The sequence below is a fragment of the Cannabis sativa genome, chromosome 2, assembly GCF_029168945.1.
Source record: "Cannabis sativa cultivar Pink pepper isolate KNU-18-1 chromosome 2, ASM2916894v1, whole genome shotgun sequence".
Classification (NCBI taxonomy): Eukaryota; Viridiplantae; Streptophyta; class Magnoliopsida; order Rosales; family Cannabaceae; genus Cannabis; species Cannabis sativa.
This window is the reverse complement of record NC_083602.1, coordinates 34,169,341-34,194,871: the sequence shown is the minus strand read 5'-3', so window position 1 is coordinate 34,194,871 and position 25,531 is coordinate 34,169,341. Positions and strand designations below refer to the sequence as shown.

Here is a 25,531-nt window from a genome sequence, read left to right as displayed (position 1 = left end):
GTTGCACAGATACGACTTATACCTTGAGGGGTTGGCTAGGTTCTGAAGATGGTGGGTGTGGCTCAATACATTAATATTCATGTGGCGACATGGTCATTAGGCTATTGAGAGACACACAACCATTTGTAGAGAGGCCAAGCTAACCTTCTATATTTTAAGCGGTGACTTTTATGCGGGTGAGGTCACTTACATTGTTTTCGCACTTACACCACACTGAAAAGATGTTCTATCTTTTAGATGAGCGACCTTCCAGGCAGCCAAATGCTCGACTCGGGAGGTGGGGCTTTCGCTGATGAACTAGATAAAAGCGACAACTTCATACCAGCCTCGATTTTTGAAGAAGAGGTCCCTGCTGCTAAAGCTGCAACTTTGGGTCCACTATCTTCTAAAGAGATAGAAAGGATGGTTCAGAAACTCGCTGAACCAGGGACAATCGAGATTCGCAATACTCAATCCACGGTGTCTTCCCGGGTCGATCTGGTCCATTCCAGGCATGCTCCTGACATCGAAGCTGAGGAGATGGGAGAAGATTGGGAAGTTCCTGATCACGAGTCAGGGGAAGAGGAGGATGTCGAGGTAAGTAAGACGGATTCAGTGGACAATACTCAGCTGAGCAAACCCTTCTCATCCGAGGATCTGGTCTCGCAAGTTACCAAATCCAACCTTAATACGTTTACGAGGTTTAATTTTTTGCGACTTAGTACCATGCGTCCTCGCACCTCCCAAAGGCAACATCTTCCCTTTACCAATCCTGCGATAAACCCCAAAGAGGATGTGGTTGTCTCAATACCCATTCTTTGATGTGGGGTGTCGATACCCTTGCATCACTTCATTACTGCTATCCTTAAACGGTACGGTGTTTCTCCCTTTCAACTAACCCCAAACAGCTATTGCATAGCCCTAGGGTTTTATGCAATGTATATGGAGTATGACTGGAGGGAGCCCTCGAAGGAGGATTTCAGTTACTTTTATGATATAAAAAATGTGGGCCATGACAATGGCTTCTACTGCTTCAGCAAGTGGGCCACTTCTAAAATTAACGTGCTAGAAGGCATGGTTTCTAATATGGGCAATTGGAAATCTAAGTGGTTTTATATATTCAAAGTACCAGGGGTTAGGATAGATTTCAACCATTGACCTAGTACGTCGCATATCTCAACACTTAGCTTATATTTGTGTTATCTTATGAAGTCGTTAATATTTGCTTCTTAGTAGTCGCAGATAGACCGGCTCGACCTGTTCTGGATCCCGCCCGCAAAAGGTTGCTGAAGTTCTCAGTAGCCTAACCGTTCAAGATCCTAATTGGCGATTATTGTGCACGACTGTAAAGCTGCGAGAACATAAGCTAATCCCTGAGGATGCCAACCTTCATTGGGAGCCAGTGTACAAGGAGCCTTCTAAGAAGCAAAAGGAGAGAATAGACAAGCGTCTATCCAAATAAACTTCTCAACCAACATCAGATAAATCATCGCATATATCTATAATATAACATAACACATTTATACTTATCTTAATGTTTTTGTCTTCGCAGAAATGACTTTCCTGAAGCAAGCTCCAATTCGCAACCGCAAACCCAAAATAGGGACTACGACGACCTCTCCCATCATCCCGCCGAAGAGGAAGAGTGACATTGTCGCGACTCTTCAAAAAAGGAGGTTAGGCCTTCTCAGGATAAGGGGAAGAAAGTCATGATCTACCCCGCCATCAGAGCAAGCGACATCGTGACCCTTCCAGACAAGTTTGTGAACGATGAATTCGTGTTGAGGGTTGAGGGATTCCTACTGAGGAGATGATGTCACTGGGTGCAGAACTGGCCACGCAGTTAATGACTGTGTTCTCGAGGGTGTTCGTCGCTGGCTCAAAAGAAGTCCATCTACTGAAGAAGCAGGTCGCTCTTCTCCAGGAGAATGTGAAAAAGTTGAAGCAGGAGGCGAACTCTAAGGATAAAGACATCAAAGACCTCCGAAAAACCAAAGAGCAGGCAGAGACCAAGGCCAACATTTCTCAGTCAAAAGTTGAGGAATTGACTCGCGATTTGGAGACCCAGAAGGAAAATGGGAAGAAACAGTACGAACAAGTTGTTTTTTACTACATTTACACGACTTTATCCAAGGTGCCAGACTTCGACTTCTCCATTCTTGGAGCAGAAGCAGCTGAGATGGCCGAGGCTTTTCGTGCTATGTTGCCTACTCAGACTCAAGGGTGCGCAGGAAACCTTTTCCTTGAGGACGCAGAGACTGCAGATGCGGAGGAAGTCGCTGATGGGGCCGCCTGCAAGGTCGCAGATGGTTCTATTACTCCAACTGCTTAATTTATCTAAGTTTTTATTTCTTTAGTTATCGAACTTTTTTAGCGGTACACGTGTACTCGCGATTTGTACTTGAACAATATATATCCCTTCAAGGATATTTATCCATTTGTCTGCTTTAAGCTGTACATGGGCAATCACACGCTTTATAGACTTGCTTAATCTTAATTTATTTTTACAATATTATTACAGCTTGGTGTAATAACTTTAGAAATGTTAAGACTTGCAAAACAATTTAAACTGTCGAACTTTTATTATAATAAGAAATCAATAGTACAAAGTATTTCTATGGTAGGCTATACCCCCTATACTTAGAACATTTATCAAAATAAATTGGCTAAGTATAATTACATTGCGGTACTATTGATAATAATACTTGAGACTTTCGCAATTCCAAGCCCTTCGAATCGCAATACCATCGAGTTCTGCAAGTCGATAGGTCGCGTGGCAAATTTTTTCAGCGATAAGATATGGTCCTTCCCAATTATCACCAAAAACTCCATGTGCTGGGTTTTTTGTGTTTGGCTTGACTTATCGCAGAACCAAATCTCCTACTTGTAGAGTTTGCTCTTTGACCTTCGAATTGAAATAGCGAGAAGTTGGCTGCTCATAGGCCGCATTCCTCAAATGAGCCTAATTGCGCTTCTCTTCTAAAAGATTGAGTTGAAGCAATTGATTTTCTATATTTTCACTAAGGCTAAATACATCTCTTCGCAGGGATCCTGCCCCAACCTCGACTGGCACCATGGCTTCGCACCCGTAAGAGAGCGAGAAGGGGTTTTCACCAGTCGTGGATTGGGGAGTTGTATTATACGACCATAGGACTTGTGGAAGTTCTTCTGGCCATAAACCCTTACGCTCTTCAAGCTTACCCTTGATGGTATGCTTGATTATCTTATTTACTGCCTCTGTCTGACCATTGCTCTGTGGATATGCGACTGCTAAAAATGCTTTCCTAATATCCAACTCATCGCATAGCTAGCGCATCTCCTTACAGTCCAATTGTTTTCCATTATTTAAGATTAACTTTTATGGTATGCCAAACCTACACATGATGGCACTGTACACAAACTCGCGCAATTTAGCAGCAGTGATAATTGTGAGAGGCTTGGCTTCAACCCATTTTGTGAAGTAATAGACAGCAACTACGACGTATATCACTCCTCCTTTCCCTTTTGGTAATTCACCAATTAGGTCTATGCCTTAGACTACGAAAGGCAAGGGACTTGTGATAGAGTTTAGCTAACTTGGTGGTTTGTTGACATATGTAGCTATTCGCTGATATATGTCGCATTTCTTTGCAAAACTAGATGCATCTGCCCGCAATGTCGGCCAGTAGTACCCTTGCCTCATTATTTTTAAAGTAAGGGAATTACCCCCAATATGGTTGCCGTACATGCCACCATGCACTTCATACAGTATATATTCGTAGTCAGTCCCATCAATACATTTTAGAAGTGGCTGGGTGAAACTTCTGCGATAGAGCTTATCGTCGTCAATGACATATCGAGCAACTCGATATCGTAGTTTTCTGGCCTCCAGTTTATTTTCAGGAAGAACTCCTATTTTTAAGTAGTCTATTATTGGGGTCATCCAGGTGACCTGTTTGACGTCACCAACTTCCATCACCTCGTCTCGACTGATTTTTGGATGTGTTAATACGTCAACATGAATTACATCGAGTAATTCTGCTTCTCTTGTCGAGGCATTCGGGCCAAAGCATCTGAATGAGAGTTGTGAGCACGAGGTATTCTAGAGACAATTATTTTCTTAAATTTCTACAGTAACTCACAAGTGAGGGCGAGGTATTTAGCCAAACGACCTCCTCTGGCTAGGTATTCTCCGTTTACTTGACAGACAACGATTTGGGAATCGCTGAAGGCTTGTAAATACTCGATTTTCATCTCAAGAGAAAATTTTAATCCTACGATTAGAGCCTCATACTCGGCGTCATTGTTAGGCGTCTACCTTGGATGCTCCATCAACATACAATTTCCACCCTTCATTGTTTAGTATGTCAGGATAAATTTGCTCTTCTGCGATGATGGCCACTTCATTGCTTGGAAATTCGAGTATGAAATCTGCAAGGGCTTGTCCTTTGATTGCTGATTTGGGTTTATACCCGATGTCAAACTGGATTAACTCTACTGACCATTTCAATAATCTACTTGAGGCCTCGGGTTTTGCTAAAACTTGCCTCAAATGGTAGTTTGTTAAAACTTCAATGCTATGTGCCTGGAAGTAAGGTCGCAATTTTCCTGACATAATTACCAATGCAAACGCCAATTTCTCCATCTACAGATAGCGGGTTTCAGCATATAAAAGATGCTTGCTGACATAATACACCGGGTATGGCCTAGCCTGATCTTCGCGGATTAGTACTGAACTAATCGTGTTTTCGGACTGTAATATCTCGATAAGCCTAATGGTAAATAATTAAGGTTTACATTTATATTATGGGTTAATCAGGTAATAAGTGGGATTATGATCCTACTAATTTATTTGAGCATAAATTTAAATTTTTACTATAAGTGAGTAAAGAAGCGTAATTTGTTAATAACGGAGATTTATATAGCATGTGTGAATGTAATATGAGCTATATGTGGAATAAAAATATTTTCAGGTTCGGGGACCCAGAAGACTCGATAAGTGGATATATAAGCGCAGTTTGTTAATTACACAGATTTATTTGAAATATGTGGATATAATATGAGTTATTTGTGAAATAAAAATATTTTCAAGTTTGGCGACCCTGGAGACCTGATCTGTTGGAATTAGTTTTACCAAGATCTAGTTTTACTACCACGTATGTTATTTAACATCCTAAATATGAATTTCTAAAACAATTTAAATAAACACATTTAAAGTTTGAGAAACCTTACAGTGGGTGCAGCAGAATTAAATGACTTCTTCCACTCAAATCTCCAACCCTTGTATCCTTTCTGTAGCAGAGTATCACCAAGATCTAAGCCCAAAACTCCTTCCTTGTGTTTGGATTCTTCACAGTCTTACATACTATGATTGAGGACCAACTTGATGTGTGTGGTCACTTACTCAATCACTAATGGCTGAATTTATTTTGTAAAGAAAGGCTAAGTATTTCGAATATTCAAGAGGAAGAAGAAGAAGGAAGACGTCTCATCAGAAAGCTAGGTTGTTAGCTTTGGAGGCATTAGTTGGATGAAGAGAACATAGCCTTCCTTTCATACTATCTTCAATAGGGTTAGGGTTGAATTATTAGGAATAAAAAAATGAGAAAAATAGGGTAAAATTTGTTATCCCAATTTTTACACTCTGACGTGGCATCGCATAATGGTGACACGTGGAATCCACTTGGAGTATCTGCTCAGAGGGAACACTCAGAGCAGGATGCCTCGTTGGCATGCCCAGAGCAAAGCAATCAGCAATCTGCGCAGAGCAGCCAACACTTAGCGAATTCAGCTTTCGAATTGTGAGTCATCAACGAAATCCCTATAACTTGGGGATCAGATTACAGAGATATGGCATACCCACGATCCCACGATCAGTGTACTCTGCATTTATCCCATGATCAATGTATTTCGCATATATCCCACGATCAGTGTACACTGTATGGATCCTGCAATGTTTTTGATTATATCAATTGTAACGAGAGGGGAAACATTTCCTCTCCAAGTTCATAGCCCTATAAATAGTGATGCATGTTCACTGGGCAAAAGGTCGCAAACAGTTCAGTTGAGACTATACCCTAAAGATATTATCTAAGAATACATATTTAGAGATACTGTTGTAAGAGCTATAAGAAAAGGAACCTTTCTCTTTATTCCTAAATCAATACAAATAACGAGGATTAGGCTATTACCAAACTGCTTAGGGCTGAACCTCTATAAAATTCTTGTGTCTTTATATTGCTTTATTATATATCGATTGCTATAAATCATTTATCGCTTACTAAAGCAGACTTGTTGTCGTTGGCTAAAAGCGAGGTCAACATTTTGGTGCTTTCATTGAGAGCAGAATCAAGAATTGCTCTTTATTCAAAATCTAACCACAAATATGATGGTCCAGACTCGTAGAGGCCTGACTGATCCAACAAATTCACAGATGGTGGATCCTGCATTGCAGAACCCAGGAAACACAAGGGTTCCACCAACTGTTAATCCTAGACAGCCAGCAAACGTGGGGAATGGTGGAACAACTCCTATAGATGAAATCGCGTGTGGTGTGCAAGAGACTGGGAATAACAGTTTCGCACCCAACCAGGGCAGTCATAACACAACTGTTCCGCCTCGAACCAACACCCAGACAACCATCGGAGATGCTACTAAGTTACAAAATCTCTGCGACGCTCTTGGACACATGCAGGTTGATAACAACACCCTACATCATGATCAAGACGAACCCCGCACTACGGTAAATCTCGCGTTCGAAGAACAAAGGCGTATGTTTACCAAGTCGAGAGATAGAGAGATGGAGGCATTAAGGGATCACCATACAGAGATTGAAAATCATAGTCGGCAAGCTACCGTGCTGATACGAAAAGCCTACAAAACTGTAGGTCATCAACCTCCGAATGTCATTCCCCTAAACTGTAGGTCAGCCTACCAATGGTGCCATCCCACCCGTCAACCAAGCAAATCAATCGCTAAGGCAGCGAGGCACTTCTGTATTTGAAAGGTTGGGGACGACCCATGACCTAAGGAATGATCTAATAGAAGGAGGAGAGTAGACGATCAGAATGTCACGACGACCATGCACCCCAAAACCCGTACTCAAATTCCCGCTCAAATGATGGTGACGTAATTCAAATTGAATAGAATGCCAAGCAGGTTAGCCCAGCCGTACAGGACAACTAGACGAACTGAAAAACATGTTTCACGGCATGGCTGGACAAAGAAAGAATGATCTTGAGCTGGACCGAACACGCGAAACTCCTTTCTCACCTGAGGTCAATCTCCTGGCGTTGCCCCACAAGTTTAAAATGCCAACATGGAAGATGTACACAAGGAGAGAAGATCCCCTTTCCCATCTTAAGTACTTCGAAATGCAAATGGATTTGCAAGGCGTACGAGGAGATGTATATGTTGGAATTTATTTTACCAGGATCTTAGATCTACTCACAAGTATGTTGTTTAACACCCTAAATATAAACTTTCTAAAACGATAAATGAACACATATAAAGTTAAGAAAACCTTACATTGATGCAGCGGAATAATGTATCCTTCCACTCAGATCTCTAACTCTTGTATCCTTTCTGTCACAGATTATTATCAAGATTTGAGCCCGAATGTCCTTCTCTTTGTGTGTGATCCTTCACAGTCTTCCAATCTATGATTGAGGTACCACTTGCTGTGTGTGGGCACTACTCTATCACTGAGGTTCGAAATTATGAAGAGGAAAAGAGAGAGGTATAGGGTTGGTTATAGAGAGAGAAGTGGAAGGCTCAGTTTTTCTTAAAAAGGCAATTTCTGAAAGAAGGCTTGAAAAACTTGTTAAAACTTGTTATTTGACTGAGCCATCACTTTCTATTTATAGGCAACTACTAGGTTTAGGTTAGTAATTATTTAGCATTAAAATAATGAAAATATTAATTGGAAAATCTCATCCAAGTGGCCGGCCATAGGTGTTAATGGGCCTCACTTGGATTTTGAAATTTTTTACAATTTTTATTTCTATTTTCTCAAAAACGCCAATTTTTCAATTCTAACCTTTTAAATGCCAAAACTAATTATTTAATCACTAAAATAGATTATTAAATAATATTGTCATTTAATTTAATTATTAATTAGACATATAGAGTCTCTTAATTAATAAATAAACCTAGAATCTCTTTTCTTTACAATTTCACCCCTGCTTAGTGAAAATTCACAAATTAGACATAGTCTAACTTTAGAATTATAATTGATTAATCACAAATCAATTATTGAGTCTTACAAGCAGTATAGTCTCAACTAGAATGGGGACCATGGATCTATAAGCTGAACTTCCAATAAGTGAACCGAATTTACTAAGTAAATCCCTACTTATTAATTCCTTGTTGAATCCACTCTTAGAACTTAGAATTGCACTCTCAGACTTATATAGAGCATATTATATGTTCCACGATATAGATATGCTATCTCATTTAACCATTGCTATAATCTTATTGTGATCAAAGATCCTCTATATATATGATTTACATCGAGATGGGTTAATTTTACCGTTCTCACCCCTCAACGTATTTTTCCCCTTAAAACACTTAACTACCTGTAAATGATGTTTAGTGATCTAAGAATTAGTCACTTAAACAAGAGCTCATCCATTTACTTGTATTTAGCTAAGCTTGAAGGGAATCATCACTTGACTTCTACACACCAGTAGAAGCTATAGATTCCATATTTATGTTCAGCACTCCCACTCAATCATACTATCATGTTCCTAAAATATACGTATCACCGTGACCCAAAAGTAGGCTTAACTAATAAATCAAAGAACATGAATAGCATTCCTGAGTTGAGCCTAAGCATATCAGGATTTAGATTCTTTTAATCTTAAGATCAATTAATGATATTGACTTGGAAAGTTATAACGGTAAGTTTATAATATCTTAACTAAGTACAATATCGGCCCAGTCCAATGTATACTCCATACATTCGAGACTAATATACTTCACCAATGTCCTGGAAAGAACATAACACTTACTCCAAGTGTAAGTACACATCATCGCTGATTATCACATCAGTGTTAATCCAAAACATTGATGAAACAGGAACTTAGTCTTTTGAATCATATAATCACAATCACATTCCACTGTGGTTACAATACTGTAATTGTGAATAAACATATGATCTGGACTTAACAGATTTTGTGTATAAACATAATAAACATATTAAACCATAAACATGTAAAATTCATGCAAACATAAATCACTTCAAATTTCTTATATTGATAACTAATGAGATTGTAAAGGGTTTTATTTAGGGCACAAAACCCAATAAACGCCCACTTGCACTAACATAAAACAAACTGTGCAAATAAACAATCTGATGTCTTGATCTTCAGATCAAGTGTAGTATATATGAATTCAACCAAACTTCTGGAAACTAGTTCATAAATACATTTATGAAACATCCTTTACTATATGCGTTACTCATCAAGGGATACTGAAATCCTTACTGTGTAAAGTACATCTGAATAAACAAAAGACATATCTCTCATATTTTAAAATATGGAATTGAGATAATACAGCTTACATCTGTAAACAGCCATATGTGCGCGCGGATGGACCCTGCTGTAGGGTGAGGCGCCGAGAAGCTCGGCGGGTGCAGCCTCCTGTGCATGCCATCGTGTTTGAATGGACGGCGTGACACGACTTCAGGCAAAAAATTTTCATGGGCACGCGCGCGCGCAAGGCTTTCTTCTTCGAAGCCTAGTGTGTGCGATTGAGCACCCATTCGACAGCCATGGCATCCAATCTTCCGAAATTCATAACTTCCTCAATTTTTATCGGAATTGAATTCCGTAAAAATAAAAATTGCTTAATTTTGCACAAGAAATCCAAATAAAATATTTTCAGAAAGAAAATAAAATTATTTTCATGGAAAATTTCATAAATCACATACATTCATCAAATAATCACATAAACCAATTATGAAACCATCCAAATCAACACAAACATCGTTTTAATTCATTTTTCATGAAAGTAAATCATTACCTTGGCTCTGAGGCCAGTTGTTGGAATTAGTTTTACCAGGATGTAGATTTACTACCATGTATGTTATTTAACATCCTAAATATAAATTTCTAAAACAATGTAAATAACTACATATAAAGTTTCAGAAACCTTACAGTGGGTGCAGCGGAATTAAATGACACCTTACACTCAGATCTCTAACCCTTGTATCCTTTGTGTAGCAGAGTATCACCAAGATCTGAGCCCGAAACTCCTTCCTTGTGTTTGGATTCTTCATAGTCTTACATACTATGATTGAGGACCAACTTGATGTGTATGGGAACTTACTCAATCACTAATGACTGAATTTATTTTGTGAAGAAAGGCTAAGTATTTTCGATAATTCAAGAGGAAGAAGAAGAAGGAAGAGGTCTCATCAGAAAGCTAGGTTTTTAGCTTTGGAGGCCTTAGTTTGGATGAAGAGACGATAGCCTTCCTTTTATATTATGTTCAATAGGGTTAGGGTTGAATTATTAGGAATAAAAAAAATGATAAAAATAGGTTAAAGTTAAACTTGATGGCCGGCCACTTAATGAGCCCCACTCAAGTTTGGGTTTTGTCATTTTTCCCAAATATTTTACCTATTTTTCATAAATACTATTTTTTGCACTTTCAACCCTATAAATGCCAAAACTATTTATTTAATAATTAAAATAACTATCAAATAAAATTTTCATTTATAATATTTATTAATTAGACACCATAAAGTCTCTTAATTAACAAATAAATGCCAAACATTATTTCTTCACAATCAAGCCATATCATAGTGAAAAATTCATAAACTAAACTTTATCTAATTTTAGAATTATAATTGATTAATTAAAATCAATTAACTAAGTCTTACAAGATGTTTGTCTCAACTAGTATGGGGACCATGGGCCTATATAACCGAGCTTCCAATAAGCAGACCTAGAATTTACCAAGTAATTTCACTAACTTATTAATTCCTCATTGCATCTGCCATAGAACTTGGAATTGCACTCTCAGTTACATAGAACACTCTATATGTTCCACGATATAGATACGCTATTAATTATCCATGGTTCTAATCCCAATAATCATTGATCCTCTATAGATGATCTACATTGCGTAGGGATAAAATTACCGTTACACCATTTCAATGTATTTTATCCTTAAAACACTTGTCCAACTATAAATGATATTTTAATGAACTAATGTAATCACTAAAATGAGATCTCAATCATTTATCTCTATTCAGTCAAGCTCGAAGGAAATCATCGTTTCACTTCTAAATACCTATAGAAGCTATAGATTCCACATCTATGTTTAGCGCTCCCACTCAATTGTACTATCATGTTCCCAAAATGTACGTATCACCTTGACCAAAAACCAGGTTTAACTAACAAATCAAAGAACACGAATAATACTCTTCAGATCTAACCTAATGATAACTCTAAGATTTTGAGTTATTTTTATATCTTTAAGCTTGAATTTTAAGTTGAATTGTGGAGTACTTAGTGTTTATATTATGTAATTGTGTTTAGTTTGTTGTGTCTTTGTAATAAATGCAAGTGTGTGTATTAGAAAGTGTTAAATAGACTTATGTTGTTGTTTTTATGTGCATTAAGTAGAAAAACAATGCAAGAATAGGTATTTGGAAATATTTGGGACAAGGAGAAAAAGGAGCAGAAAAATGCCTATTGCTAACGGGCATTGCTATAGCAATCATGGCGTAGCAATTGCCAGCCCAGTAAGTATATTTTGGCAGAAAGTCCAGCTGGCTTTAATGAAGAAAGAAAGGAGTCGAGGTGGCAAACTGTGGCTAATGACTCAACATATATGTGGAAAATGAAGGACAAGTGGACCATGACTTGGATTTCCAATTAGGGTAAACTTTAGTACCCTAATTGGGGAGCAAAAAAGGTGGAAGGACATAGAAAAATATGGTGGCTGCACTTTGAATAGAGGGTACGAAAAACCTACAGTAGAAAAAGGAAACGTACAGAGAAAAAAAGAAGAGAAGAAGAAGGTTGAGAAGAAGGAGAAGAAGGCAGCCTCCAAAGAAAGGATTTGAGCTCACCACTCATCTCTCTTACTCTCCTCTTCATTTTGAATCATATTCTACTCCCTAGTTTACTCTTATCGTCCATGAACATTTCATTTTCTGGTTTTGAGTTTTTAATTTCAGTTATGAACTAAACTTTTTGAGATTTCGGTGGTTATGAACCCTTGTATGGACTAGTGTTTTGATTTTGCAATGATTAAGTAATCTTGTTTTAGTTCAATTAGTTGTGATGAAATGTTGATTGAATGTTAATTTTTGGCCAATCTTTAACATTTAGTAAGCTAGATATTACTTGGAAAAGTAAGACCTAGTTGAACCCCTCTAATTGATGCATGATTTTTACCTTTTCTTTTAGGTACTAATTAGTAGTGAAATAGGCATATTTTGCTACCATGCATAACTAAAGATTTGATGCTTTATTGGGGCTATTTGTGATCTAAACTGATGTAGGAATGCATTGTGAGATTATGAATGGTTTATTGCAAGTTTTGGAAAAAGCTTGCTGGTTTTTTTGAAATCTGTTAACTCTGCCAAGATTGCTGAGTCATTGTTGGGTCATTGTTGTATCAACTAAGACATACAAGTGGAAATTAATCACCCAAGTCTATCTTCCAAATCTGAAATTATCACCACTTTAATCACTTTTAGCTTCTTACTTTTAGTTTATTTAGTTTAAAATATTATTTCTCAAGTTTAGAATTAAGGTTAAGAATTTTTCTCTTGAATTAATTTGTTACTTTGTTTTATTTTTATTTGAAATTCTTGGAATTGCTCTTAGTTGATTTTGTAAATATTTAGTAAAAATTCCCTGTGGAGACCAACGAAAAATAAAATTGGAATGGATACGGGACTGTGATGCGGCACCGAACTTTGATTACTTATCATTGTATTACTTGTTTGTGATTGTGTACACTTGCGCAATTAAAAATCAATATAAATTTTCACAACAAGTTTTTAGCGCCGTTGCTGGGGACATTAAGTTCTAAATTTTGTTTTTTCAACTAATTCACATTATAATAATTTCTGTGCTTTTAATCTAGCTTGTTTGTGCTTTAAAATCTTAGGTATCTATAGTGTATGAACCAACAAGAGGACTTTGAACTTTCTTCTATTGACCTCGAGATTGAACGCACATTTCGAAGAAGAAGAAGGGTTCAAAAGGCTAAGCGCCAAGACATCATGGCTGAGAATCTTGATGATGATGAGATTGCTCAACAAATTGTTAATCCCATCATATTGGCAAATGATAGAGCCAGGGCTATATGAGAGTATGCAGCCCCCATGTTTAATGAGCTCAATCCAGGCATTCTGAGGCCTGAAATACGAGCACCGCAGTTTGAGCTCAAGCCAGTGATGTTTCAAATGCTCCAAATCGTGGGGAAATTCAGCCGGATGCAAACTGAAGATCCTCACCTCCATCTCCGTTCATTCTTGGAGGTAGTGATTCTTTCAAGATCCAAGGAGTGAGTGAAGAGGTGTTAATGTTGAAGCTATTCCCATTCTCACTACGAGACCGAGCTAGATCATGGCTCAACACTTTGCTTCCTGATTCTGTTACCAATTGGAATGACCTTGCTGATAAGTTTCTGAGGAAATACTTTCCTCCTACTAGAAATGCAAAATTCAGAAGTGGGATAATGTCTTTTCAGCAACTTGAAGATGAGTCCACAAGTGATGCGTGGGAGAGGTTTAAGGAACTTTTGCAAAAGTGTCCAGATCATGGCATTCCACATTGTATTTAGATGGAGACTTTTATAATGGCTTGAATGCAGCTTCTCGAATGGTGCTAGATGCATCAGCCAATGGTGCTATTTTGTCGAAGTCTTACAACGAAGCATTTGAGATTTTGGAGACCATTGCAAGTAACAATTACTAATGGTCCAACACAAGAGCTCCATGTAGTAGTAAAGTGGCGGGGGTTCTTGAACTGGATGCAATAACGGCTTTGACAGCTAAAATGGCTTCCATGACGAATGTTTTGAAGAATTTGAGCATTGGGAACTCTAAAAATATTCAACCAGCTACTGCCATTCAAAGTGATGATGTCTCATGTGTGTTTTGTGGAAAAGGGCATGTGTTTGAGAAGTGTCCATCTAATCCGGAGTCCGTTTGTTACATGGGAAATCAAAATTTTAGTAGAAGCAATGGGGAATTCTCAAATTCTTACAATCAAGCATGGAAGAATCATCCTAATTTGTCTTGGGTGGGTCAAGGAGCAAGCTCAAGCACCGCACCAGCCCAACAAAGACAAGCATATCCATCGGGTTTTTCACAACAACCGCGACATCCACAACATGCTCAAAATTCCCAACCAAGTTCTTTGGAGAGTCTAATGCGGGATTATATGGCCAAAAGTGATGCGGTGATATAAAGTCAAGCTGCTTCTCTTCGAAACTTAGAGTTGCAACTTGGACATTGGGCAAATGAATTAAAAGCTAGGGCACAAGGTTCTTTGCCTAGTGACACGAAAAATCCAAGGAGGGATGGAAAGGAACAGTGCAAATCCATTCACTTGAGGAGTGGCAAGCATCTGAAAAATTCCTAAGAGGAAATAAAGGGTAGTGGGGAGCCCACTTCAATCCAAATCGACGAAAAATTGAGTAAAATAACGGCCCAGGAAATTGTTGATACCAGACCAGTTGATACAGCAACGGGTCACCAACCTGACAGTCAACAATCTGCACCAGTATGTTCTAGTCCTAAACCACCCCTTCCATTTCCTCAAAGATTTCAGAAACAGCAGCAAGATGGGCAATTCAAGAAGTTTTTAGATGTGTTGCAGCAGCTCCATATCAATATTCCCTTGGTGGAAGCATTGGAGCAAATGTCGAATTATGTCAAGTTCTTAAAACACATTTTGACGAAGAAAAGGAGGTTGGGGGAGTTTGAAACTGTAGCTCTCACCGAACGATGCAGCGCCATGTTGAAAAGTAAGATTCCACCAAAGTTGAAGGATCCGGGTAGTTTTAAAATCCCTTGTTCTATTGGGGGATGGGATCTTGGAATAGCTTTATGTGATTTGGGTGCAAGCATCAACCTCATGCCTATGTCGATCTTTAAGAAGTTGGGTATTGGTGAAGCACGTCCTACAACTGTTACATTGCAACTTACTGACAGCTCCATGGCCCATTCAGAAGGAAAAATAGAAGATGTTCTAGTACAGGTTGACAAGTTCATTTTTCCCGCTGATTTCATCATCCTAGACTATGAAGCTGATAGAGATGTGCCTATTATCTTGGGTTGACCATTCCTTGCTACCGGAAGAACTCTGATTGATGTGCAAAATGGGGAGCTCACAATGAGGGTGAATGACAAAAAAGTCACCTTTAATGTGTTCAATGCTATGAGATTTCTGGATGAGATAGAAGAGTGCTCCCGCATAAGTGTAATTGACTCTATAGTGGCTGAAAGATTTCACAAGGAAGCTTCGAAGGATGAGAAGTTTATAAGTTATTTTGATGAGATTTAAGACTTGAGTGAAGATGAAGACAACCAAGTTGCTTGGGTGGAGCCATTGCAACCTATCCCTAAATTCAAGATGTCCTTTGAATCTTTGGAGCTGAAGGAAAGTAATTTCAAGCCTCCAAAACCCTCCATCCAAGAACCATCAAAGTTGGAGTTGAAACCCTTGCCAAGACATCTCAAGTATGCCTATTTGGGGGAGAATGACACGCTGCCAGTTATTATAGCAGCAAACTTGGGAGTTGAAGATGAAGGTGCCTTGCTAGAGGTGTTAAAAAAGTATAAGAAAGCAATCGGGTGGACTATGGCTGACATAAGGGGTATTAGTCCAACGATTTGCACGCACAAGATACTTTTAGAAGTGGGTTGTAGCAATTCTGTTGAGGATCAGCAAAGATTGAATCTCGTCATGAAAGAAGTGGTGCGAAAAGAAGTGATCAAGTGGCTAGATTATGGTATTGTGTATCCAATTTCGGATAGCTCATGGGTTAGTCCTGTTCAATGTGTGCCCAAGAAAGGAGGAGTTACGGTGGTGGCTAATGAGAACAATGAGTTGATTCCTACTCGAACCGTGACCGGTTGGAGGGTGTGTATGGACTATCTCGGAAGGACCATTTCCCGCTGCCATTTATTGACCAAATGTTGGACCGTTTGGCGGGAAAAGAGTTTTATTGCTTTGTTGATGGATATTCGGGTTACAATCAGATTTCTATAGCACCAGAAGATTAAGAGAAAACCACCTTGACTTGCCCATATGGCACCTTTGCCTTTAGGAGGATGCCATTTGGATTGTGCAATGCTCCCACGACTTTCCAAAGGTGTATGATGGCTATTTTCTTGGATATGGCTGAGAGTATTTTGGAGATATTCATGGATGATTTCTCTATCTATGGGGATTCATTTGGGGTTTGTTTGGAGAATTTGGAAAGAGTGTTAGCAAGATGTGAAGAAACCAACTTGGTGCTTAATTGGGAGAAATGCCACTTCATGGTTCAAGAGGGTATTGTGTTGGGTCACAAAGTGTCTAGCAAGGGGATAGAAGTTGACAAGGGAATTCTAGAAGTGCTTGAGAAGTTACCAGCCCCTACTACGGTGAAAGGCATAAGAAGCTTCCTTGGACACGCGGGTTTTTATAGGCGCTTCATTAAAGACTTTTCTAAGGTGTCTAAACCCTTGTGTAGCTTGCTGGAACAAAATAGGTCATTTGAGTTTACCGCTGAATGTAATGAAGCATTTTTGAAGTTAAAGACAGCTCTTGTGACGGCCCCCGTGATTGTTGCACCCGATTGGTCATTGCCCTTTGAACTCATGTGTGATGCAAGTGATTTTACCATTGGAGGTGTTCTTGGGCAGCGGAAGAATAAGATCTTTCACTCCATTTGTTACGCAAGCAAAACTCTTTTTGATGCCCAAATTAACTACACCACTACTGAGAAAGAGTTGCTAGCGGTAGTTTTTGCCTTTTGAGAAATTCAGATCGTATCTTGTGGGGACCAAGGTTATTGTGTATACTAACCACTCGGCAATCAAGTATTTGATAGCCAAGAAAGATTCAAAATCGAGGCTCATTCGTTGGGTTTTGTTGCTACAAGAGTTTGATTTGGAAATCTGAGATAGAAAAGGGACAGAAAACAAAGTGGCGGACCATCTCTCTAGGTTGGAAACTAACAATCACAGCAGCCACTTAGAGGGAGAATTACAAATTCGAGACGCATTCCGAGATAAGCAACTGCTAGTGGTAGAGCAAGCACGGGTACCATGGTATGCAGACATTGTCAATTACTTAGTTGGAGGTGCCTATCCACCTGATTTTACCAAGCAGCAGATCAGAAAGTTCCTTCATGATAGCAAGTTTTATTTTTGGGATGAGCCATACTTGTACAAGCAGTGCCCGGATCGTATAATGCAGAGATGTGTGCCAACAAGTCAAGTCAGAAGCATCTTTGAGCATTGTCATTCAGCCCCATATGGTGGTCATTTTGGTGGACAACGCACGACTGCCAAAGTTTTTCAATCGGGGTATTATTGGCCTTCAATATTCAAAGATGCTCATGACTTTGTTCAAAGATGTGACTGTTGCCAACGAGTGGGAAATATTTCAGCAAGCAATAAAATGCCACTAAATTGCGTTTTGGAGGTTTAATTGTTTGATGTTTGGGGCATTGACTTTATGGGGCCATTCCCTCAATCTTTCGGGAATCTTTACATATTGGTGGCCGTAGATTATGTTTCCAAATGGGTGGAAGCAATAGCTAGTCCAACCAATGATGCCAAGGTGGTTATGAAATTTTTGCGTAAGATTGTTTTCACAAGATTTGGGACACCGAGAGCGTTGATTAGTGATGAAGGGAAACACTTTGTGAACAAAGTCTTGGCTGCACTTTTAGCCAAGTATAGCGTGAAGCACAAAATAGCCACCGCTTATCACCCACAGACCAACGGGCAAGCTAAAATTTCCAATAGAGAAATTAAGGGAATTCTTAAAAAAGTGGTGAATCCAAGCAGAAAAGATTGGTCCCAGCGGTTAGATGACTCACTTTGGGCCTAGCGTACGACATTTGAAACTCCTCTAGGCATGTCTCCTTATCGCTTAGTGTATGGGAAGGCATGTCATCTTCCCGTGGAGTTGGAACACAAGGCATTTTGAGCACTTAAGAATTTGAATTTTGTTCTTTCAGCTGCGGGAAAGGCTCAAAAATTGCAATTAAATGAGTTAGATGAGTTGCGTTTGTTTGCCTATGAAAATGCCAAGTTATACAAGGAAAAGATGAAGTGGCATGATAGTAGGATCAAAGAGAGCGTTTTTGTGAAAAATCAACAAGTGTTGTTGTTTAACTCAAGATTGAAGCTATTTCTGAGAAAGCTCAAGTCCCGTTGGTCGGGTCCATTTACGGTGATGGAAGTGTATCCTTTCGGGGCTGTTGTGGTAAAAGATGAGAAGTCCAGAAGAGAATTTAAGGTCAATGGACAACGATTGAAACATTATTGGGGAGTAGAGGTCAATCGAGAAAAGACTTCTGTCTCCTTGGAGGATGCTTGAAGTTTGTAATTTAGGGGTGCCAAAAGAAAGAAAAAAAAAAGAGAGAGATTGAATTGAAAAAAAAAACGAAAAAAAAAAAGAGAATGAAAAAGAAATTCAATGAAGGCACCCCAAGAAAAAAAAAAGAGAAAAAAAAAAGAAAAAATTTAGAAAAAAAAAACAAGAAGAAGAAAAAAAAAAGAAAAAAAAATTATATATATTATGTATTTAGTAAATAAATGTCATGGTGTAATTGAGAAAGTATTTCTTTTCTTTGTGCAGAGAATCAAGTGAAGAGGGCTGTGGAAGTGAAGGAATTTTAAATTGTGCAAAAGAATTAAGTTTGGGGTGGCAGAATGCTATTCAGTTGCTATAGCAAGGGCTCATCAATTTTATTTGGCAGCAAAGTGTTCTGATATGAGCGTTTAGGAAAGGAGTATTGGTTTGAGGAAAAAAATTTTGGAATAGAACATGTGATTGAAGTTGTTTAAATGGAGCAATCATTGGGCACAACTCTTTTTTCTCAGTCCAATCATTAGGATTGATGTACTATAGTTGACCAATGTACTCAAAAATGCCAAATAAAGCATACATGGATTAATTATTGGGGTTTTAATCTTTTGGTTTTAGTCAACTGGCCCCCTCTGCACTATTCACCCAGCCCACTTCATGTCAGCCCAATGTTCTCAACCCTACATTACATCCAACATCATCATCTTCATTTCCTTTCCAATACTTAGCCGTCGACCACCAGAGTATTTACCCAACCACAACCCAAGCTCCATTTGCCCAACCCAAGCACCATCTCGAGCCGTCCCACCTAAACAAACAGCAACCCAGAACTCACATTCACTATCCCAGCCGCCTTCATCACTCACGGCTCACCTCGCACCAGCCATTTTCATCATCCATACCCTTAATTGCACACCAGAGCACACAGCCAGCAACCCAAACCAACTCCGAAGCCCCCAGTTCCTAAACTTGACCCAGCCGAGCCACCTCCAAGTTCGAACCAACGACCTACACCAGCACCCAATCGAGCATAGCTATTCCCAGTCGCCCCCACAAACCTAACCTCCCCTCTCCAATCACCCAAATCGAACCCCACACCACTTCGAACACACCTCCGTAGCCATCAAATCGCACCTAGCAACCTGTCACTCTACTAGCAAGACCCACCATAACCACATAACACTCAACCCAGCTATTTCCTCCAGTCGAAGCTCTCATTCGCCAGTTCGACCTCCAAGCTCGAAGCAACGACCCATACAACAACCCAGCTCACTCTCGAAGCTCGAACCAACAATCACATCTCCCAGCTGCTAATTCGAACCCAGCGAGTTAGAACACACTTCAGAACATCGACTCCACCACCACTAGTCCGATTCATCTCTGCACAACCCGAATCACCATCTTAGCCCGAGCTAAGTTCTGGTTTCGTTAGGTAACTTAAAAATTATTTTGGTTGAATTGCATACTTGGTGGTTGTAATTGGACCTGCTAGTATTCTGTTACATTAAAATGGTGCTAAAGATTATCATTATGAATCAAATTTGTTAGCCGAGTGTGATAAATGGTTGGTTTGGATGATTTGATTTGGAATTGATGAGAGTTTTTAAGAATAGAGGGCTGCGACAACTTGGTGATTTTGAGAAAAGCAGTAGTTGTAAACAGGTTGTTGTGTGAAAAAAATTGTTTATTTGGGGGAATTGAATTAAGGTAGCTGAGTTGCTATTTTGACAACTCTGTTGTGACTGTAAAATTTCTTGTGTGGTGATAGAAAAATTGATTGATTGTGGTGGTGATAGTGAGTATAAGTGCTGTGAATGCTAGTTGGTGTGGGTGGGCAGATTGGTGATTTTTGAACAAGTGTGGAAGGTTGTGCACATTGAAGTGCATTGTAAGAATTATTTTTGTGTTGAGGGGCAGCGGTTAAAAAGCAAAGCAGAAAAAAAACTTGCTGTGTTGGGGTAGTGTGCAAGTGAAAAGAAGTGAAAATGCCAAAAGTTAAGAGGACTGCCAACAAGAAAAAGAAGAAATCACTGCATGAAATTCCTAAGTTTCATTGCAAGGCAGCCGAAACAAAGTATCACGATAAGGTGGACAATCGAGAGTTTTATATGGAGAGGGGATTAGTAGCCGATATAGAGGACATTGATGAGTTGCCCGAATGGGTCAGTGAAATGGTTCATAAGCGAGATTGGGGACTTTTTGTCCAGCACAGAGAGCAGGCAGTCATGGAAGTTGTTAAGGAATTCTACGCCAATTTCTTATCCCAAGAATGGCCCACTGAAGTGGTTGTGCGTGAAGTATCAGTCTCATTCTCCGCTAAAGAAATCAACAAGTTTTTTGGGTAAAAATCAATCGAATGCCAATACTCCGCTCAAAAAGGGCAAGTGAGCGACAAGACTGTGAGTGACATGATGCCGGTGCTTGCCAAGCTAGGGTCCGAATGGGATTTCGATAATTATGGAAATCTTCGCTTTCGGCGCACTGACTTGGAGCACGATTTGAAATGTTTGTATACGTTCATGCAAACCGCCCTATGCCCCGCCTCACATGATTCTACAGTCAGCAGAGACCGCGCATGGATGTTATACTGCATTAAGATGGGTTGGGATGTTGATGTCGGGACAGTCCTAGCCAAAGAAATTGCTGACTGTGCACACCGGGGGAAAGGGAAGTTATTTCTCCCAGCTACTATCACTGCTCTTTGCCGCGAAGCAGGTGTACCAATGTGGAAGGAAGAAGGTGCATTGAATCCTCGGGGGCCTATCAATTTTTGTCCGCCTCGAGCCCCAAAAACAACGCCTGCCCCAGCGAAGACCTTAGCCACGGAGCCTCCCGCAGATCGCTTTGCTCACTTTGAGCAAGTGCAGCAACAAATGTGTGGCCGATTACATGCAATGTGGGACTACGAGCAAAAGCGCGACGCAGTCATGGAGCGTGCGTTCAAGAGGACAACGCCACGATTTGATCCTAAGTTCTCGGAATTCCCTCAGCACGTTCTAGACCCGTGGGGGGGACAATCAGCTTCGAATACAATGGAGCCCCACGAGGACTCCGAGTAGAGGGAGTTTTCTAATACCTAAGCTGTTTTATATTTTTCTGTTATGTGTCGTTTTTTAGTTTGTATTGTGCTAATTGTGTGTTGTCTTTTGTGTTTGGAACTTTTATTTTTTGTCGTTTATGTGATTGTTAGTTTGGCATTGAGAGATTTATTAGTTATTCTGTGGCCTAGTGTTCTGCTCGATGATGATACTTTCTGCTCATTCCATTATTGTTGTTGCCTAATTTTATTTGTTGCCTTTTCATGCTGAATGGTTGGATATTATGGATGTTTCTCTTTAGTCTCTCCTCACTAGTTTATACTTTTATTTTTCCACCATGCTTTGCATTTTTCATACGATTGCTTCACATATATACTTTTCGCATCTAGAATTGGTTAGTGCATCTCCTTGAAGCAAAATCCTAGCTAGACTTGTCCTTTAGAAATTATTTAGGCCATCTTTGGATGTTTGAGCCTTTCCACTACTACAAACTTGGCTTTTCCCAACGGTTTATAAGGGGGTCAATTGTGAAAACCGTTGGAAAAGCTAAGCAGAGATTTTTCCCAACAGTTTAGAACCAAGGCAGAAAAATCGTTGGAAAAAACTAATGCCAACAGTTAAAAACCGTGGGCAATACTAAATAGAATTTAAAAAAAAAAATAGTAAATACCAACAGTTTATAACTGTTGGAAATACTAAGTATAAACTGTTGGCTATACTTAGTATTCCCAACAATTAAAAACTGTTGGGAAATATTCTTTTTAGTGTACCAAAAAAAATTCAGATTTATAAAAAAAAAGAATTTTTTTGTTTGCTTAATAAAAAAATTTGAATTTAATAAAAGAAAATACTTAAAAAAAAAATTTTAAATTTAAAAAAAATTGTACTTTTTTATTTTCTTAAAAAAATGTATTTATAAATTAAAATACCAAAAAAAAAACTTCAAATTTAAAAAATAAAAAAAGAACTTTTTTAATAAATTTATAATTTGAGAATTTATAAAATTAAAAAATTTAGAATTTGTGTATTTTCAATTAAAGAATAATTTTAGAAATTAGTTGTATTTAAAAATTTATTGTAAAAGTTATTTAAAAAAAATTATTGTGAAAGAGGACTAAAATATCATTGGACAATTATCTTTAATTAAATGTAATTAGAAAATTAATTTGGGATCTTTTTTTTTTGGCTGTAAGAAAATTAATTAATTTGGGGTCGTTAATTAAAAATTATGGCATTTATGGTCTTTAATTTAAGATCCTTAATTATATAATATTTTTATTTATTAAAATAAATATATTTTGGGGGTAAATTTTGAAAAGTATAAATAGAAAGTGATTGGAAAAAAACCCTAAGTATGAAAACCCTAATCTCCTTCTCTTTCATTCTCTGCCCATTCCGCCTCTCTCTTCTCTTTGGGCCGACAGATGGTGATGTTGGTGCCGTTATCCGGTGACGACGAAGAGGATGATAACAACAATAAATTAGACGAAAATGACGACGATGGCCATTGTGGAGTTGAAGGTGAAGATGAGGTGGCGCAGGGATAACTTAATCATTACGCGGGGGCTCTCCGGAGCCCATTTTATGGAGTTTGTTCTTCGTTTTTGGGGGTTGCTTCTCTGTTTTTGACTACTCGTCTGCTCCGGCTCCGACTCCTGCCAGCGACGGTGAGTTCTCTCAGCGATTTTTTTCACAATAGATTTTAATTCTGAATTTTTATTATATATGTCAATGTTCCATGGTTAATGTCGAATTTGGGTTAAAGAAAATTGGGTCTTGAAAAATGTAATGATGCATTGCATTATTGATTTCTCTCATTGAATCTTCTTAGGGTTCTTTGGTTGATAAAATTTTGTACTGTTTGTTTGTAATAAAGATTTGATTTTTATATTTTATTTTTGGTGATTTCTCAGGGGCAACGATATATCAAGGGATTGCAAGTTGATGTTGGTGGCTTTGGTAGTGACATACCTACTGAAGAGAGATTATTTGAATTGGGGTTGGATTATATGTTGTGTTATTTAGTCATGAATTTAGGGCAAAATTTATGGATTTATATACCAATTAGTGTTTTGATTTTGATAATTTATTGATTGTGTTGTTGAGGATTCTATTCTGTTTGGTTATTGTAAAAAAATAGTTGCAATATTGATAGTTAATATTTATTTTGGTATTTTTTTTTGAATTGTATATAATGTATACGGTTAAATATGAATATATATTATCCTAAAAACTATGAATATATATTAATTTTATTTATTTAACTTAATATTTTATTTATGAAAATTAATATGATTATATATTTACATTTAATATTTAAATTAAAAAATTGATATTAAAAAATTTTAATTTATTATATTTAATTTTATTTACATAATATTTTTACCAACAGTTATAAACAGTCATTTAAGAAGATTTTTCCCAACATTTGTAAAATGTCATTTAAAGTAATTTTTCCCAACAGTTATAAACCGTCTTTTAAAGTTTCACATTTTTATGACACCCACATAGCCAACGGTTTTAGGAACCATTGGGAAATAGTATAAAAGACAGTTATAAACTGTTGGGAAAAGCCACTTTTGTAGTAGTTTTCTAACCTTCCCTATAAAATCAATTTTTCCCTAGTCACCCATGTTTGAGCCGTTTAGCCTATTCTTGTTGTGCAACCCAAATATACATATCACATCAATCCTAATTTGCATTTCCACACATGTCCTCACTTAATTGCTCACTTGTCAAGAGCCAAGTTTCACATTAAGTTTGGGGTGAGTGTAACTTGTGGCGAGCTAATTCAAGATTATACTTTTAGCCACATTGGGGACAATATTGGGTTGTAAGTTTTGGGTGGCTCAAAAAGTACATTAGTATGTGTTATCCCAAATTTGACACTCTGACGTGGCATCACGAGAATGGTGACACGTGGACTCTACTTAGAGCATCTGTTTGGATCAACATGCCGAGCAGGAAGCCTCGCTGGCATGTCCATAATGGAATACTCAACGAGCCGTGCAGAATGAGCAACACTAGCGAATTCAACTAAACACATCGTGAGTCACCAGCTCAATCCCTATAACTCAGGGATCAACTTACGTGGATGGGGCATACACACGATCCCACTATCGGTGCATTCAGCCTCAATCCGACGATCCTTGCATTCAGCATTGATCACACGATCTTTTTGTTTATGCACATTGTAATGAGAGAGGAAACTCTTCCTCCTCAAGTTTCCTGCCCTATAAATAGTGAGGAATGTTCACTGGGCAAAGGAGGGAGAAATTGTACGCCGAAACGCTATAAGCTAAGGCTATCTAAGAATTATATATTCAGAGATATTATTGTAAGAGCTATAAGAAAAGTAATCTTCTTCCTTATTCTTAAGTCAATACAACTAACGAGGATTAGGCTATCACCGAACTGCTCGGGACTGAACCTCTATAAAATTTCTGTGTCTTATTATTGCTTTACTACATATTCTTATTACGACGTATCGTTTATCGCTTATCAAAAAGACTCATTGTCATTAGCTAAAAGCGAAGTCAACAGTATGCATTTTCAATTAACTTTCTCTTGCTATATATAAGTATAATATAGTAATAAATGTCTTTCTAATAATTAAAAAAAATCAGCAATGAAAGAAAAAAAAAACCAAAAAATACATATGCTTGCAACTAAGGTTGGGGTGTTCCCCCCAATTTTAGTTCAAAAAAAAAAAAGAATAAACATAGCAAGAGAAGTATATTCCAATACTAAGTACTTGTGAGTATAATGAATTAGGGAATTGAGTCAAGAAAAAAAAATCATAAGGAAGAGGCTCGGTTTTTGACAAGTTAAGTGGTTAGGTGTTGAGCTAGCTTGAATACATCCTTTACCATATCCTAACCCAAGCCTAGCATTACAAGCCTAGTTAAGTCCTATTGATCAACGGGATAAGTTTAGACTACATTAGTGGAGAGGAGTGCACTAATCCAACTTATT

At 38.3% G+C, this 25,531-nt stretch overlaps 2 protein-coding genes, 1 long non-coding RNA gene and 1 other non-coding gene across 4 annotated transcripts; 3 read left to right on the top strand and 1 right to left on the bottom strand.

The window, feature by feature from the left end:
- Window positions 1-13,644: 13,644 nt before the first annotated feature.
- LOC133035249 (small nucleolar RNA R71) lies at window positions 13,645-13,751 on the bottom strand. The gene has a single exon (XR_009686526.1). It is a non-coding gene; the product is annotated as a small nucleolar RNA R71 (small nucleolar RNA).
- Window positions 13,752-13,982: 231 nt separating this feature from the next.
- LOC133034275 (uncharacterized) lies at window positions 13,983-15,269 on the top strand. The gene is made up of 2 exons (XM_061109328.1): window positions 13,983-14,387; window positions 14,643-15,269. The coding sequence occupies exons 1-2, from the start codon at window positions 13,983-13,985 to the stop codon at window positions 15,267-15,269; spliced, it is 1,032 nt and encodes a 343-aa protein (XP_060965311.1).
- A 2,388-nt stretch (window positions 15,270-17,657) lies between these two features.
- On the top strand, window positions 17,658-18,527 carry LOC115723866 (uncharacterized). The gene is made up of 2 exons (XM_061109327.1): window positions 17,658-17,781; window positions 18,166-18,527. The coding sequence occupies exons 1-2, from the start codon at window positions 17,658-17,660 to the stop codon at window positions 18,525-18,527; spliced, it is 486 nt and encodes a 161-aa protein (XP_060965310.1).
- Window positions 18,528-22,914: 4,387 nt separating this feature from the next.
- Window positions 22,915-23,620, top strand: LOC133033961 (uncharacterized). The gene is made up of 2 exons (XR_009685963.1): window positions 22,915-23,223; window positions 23,470-23,620. It is a non-coding gene; the product is annotated as an uncharacterized LOC133033961 (long non-coding RNA).
- The last annotated feature ends 1,911 nt before the right edge of the window (window positions 23,621-25,531 follow it).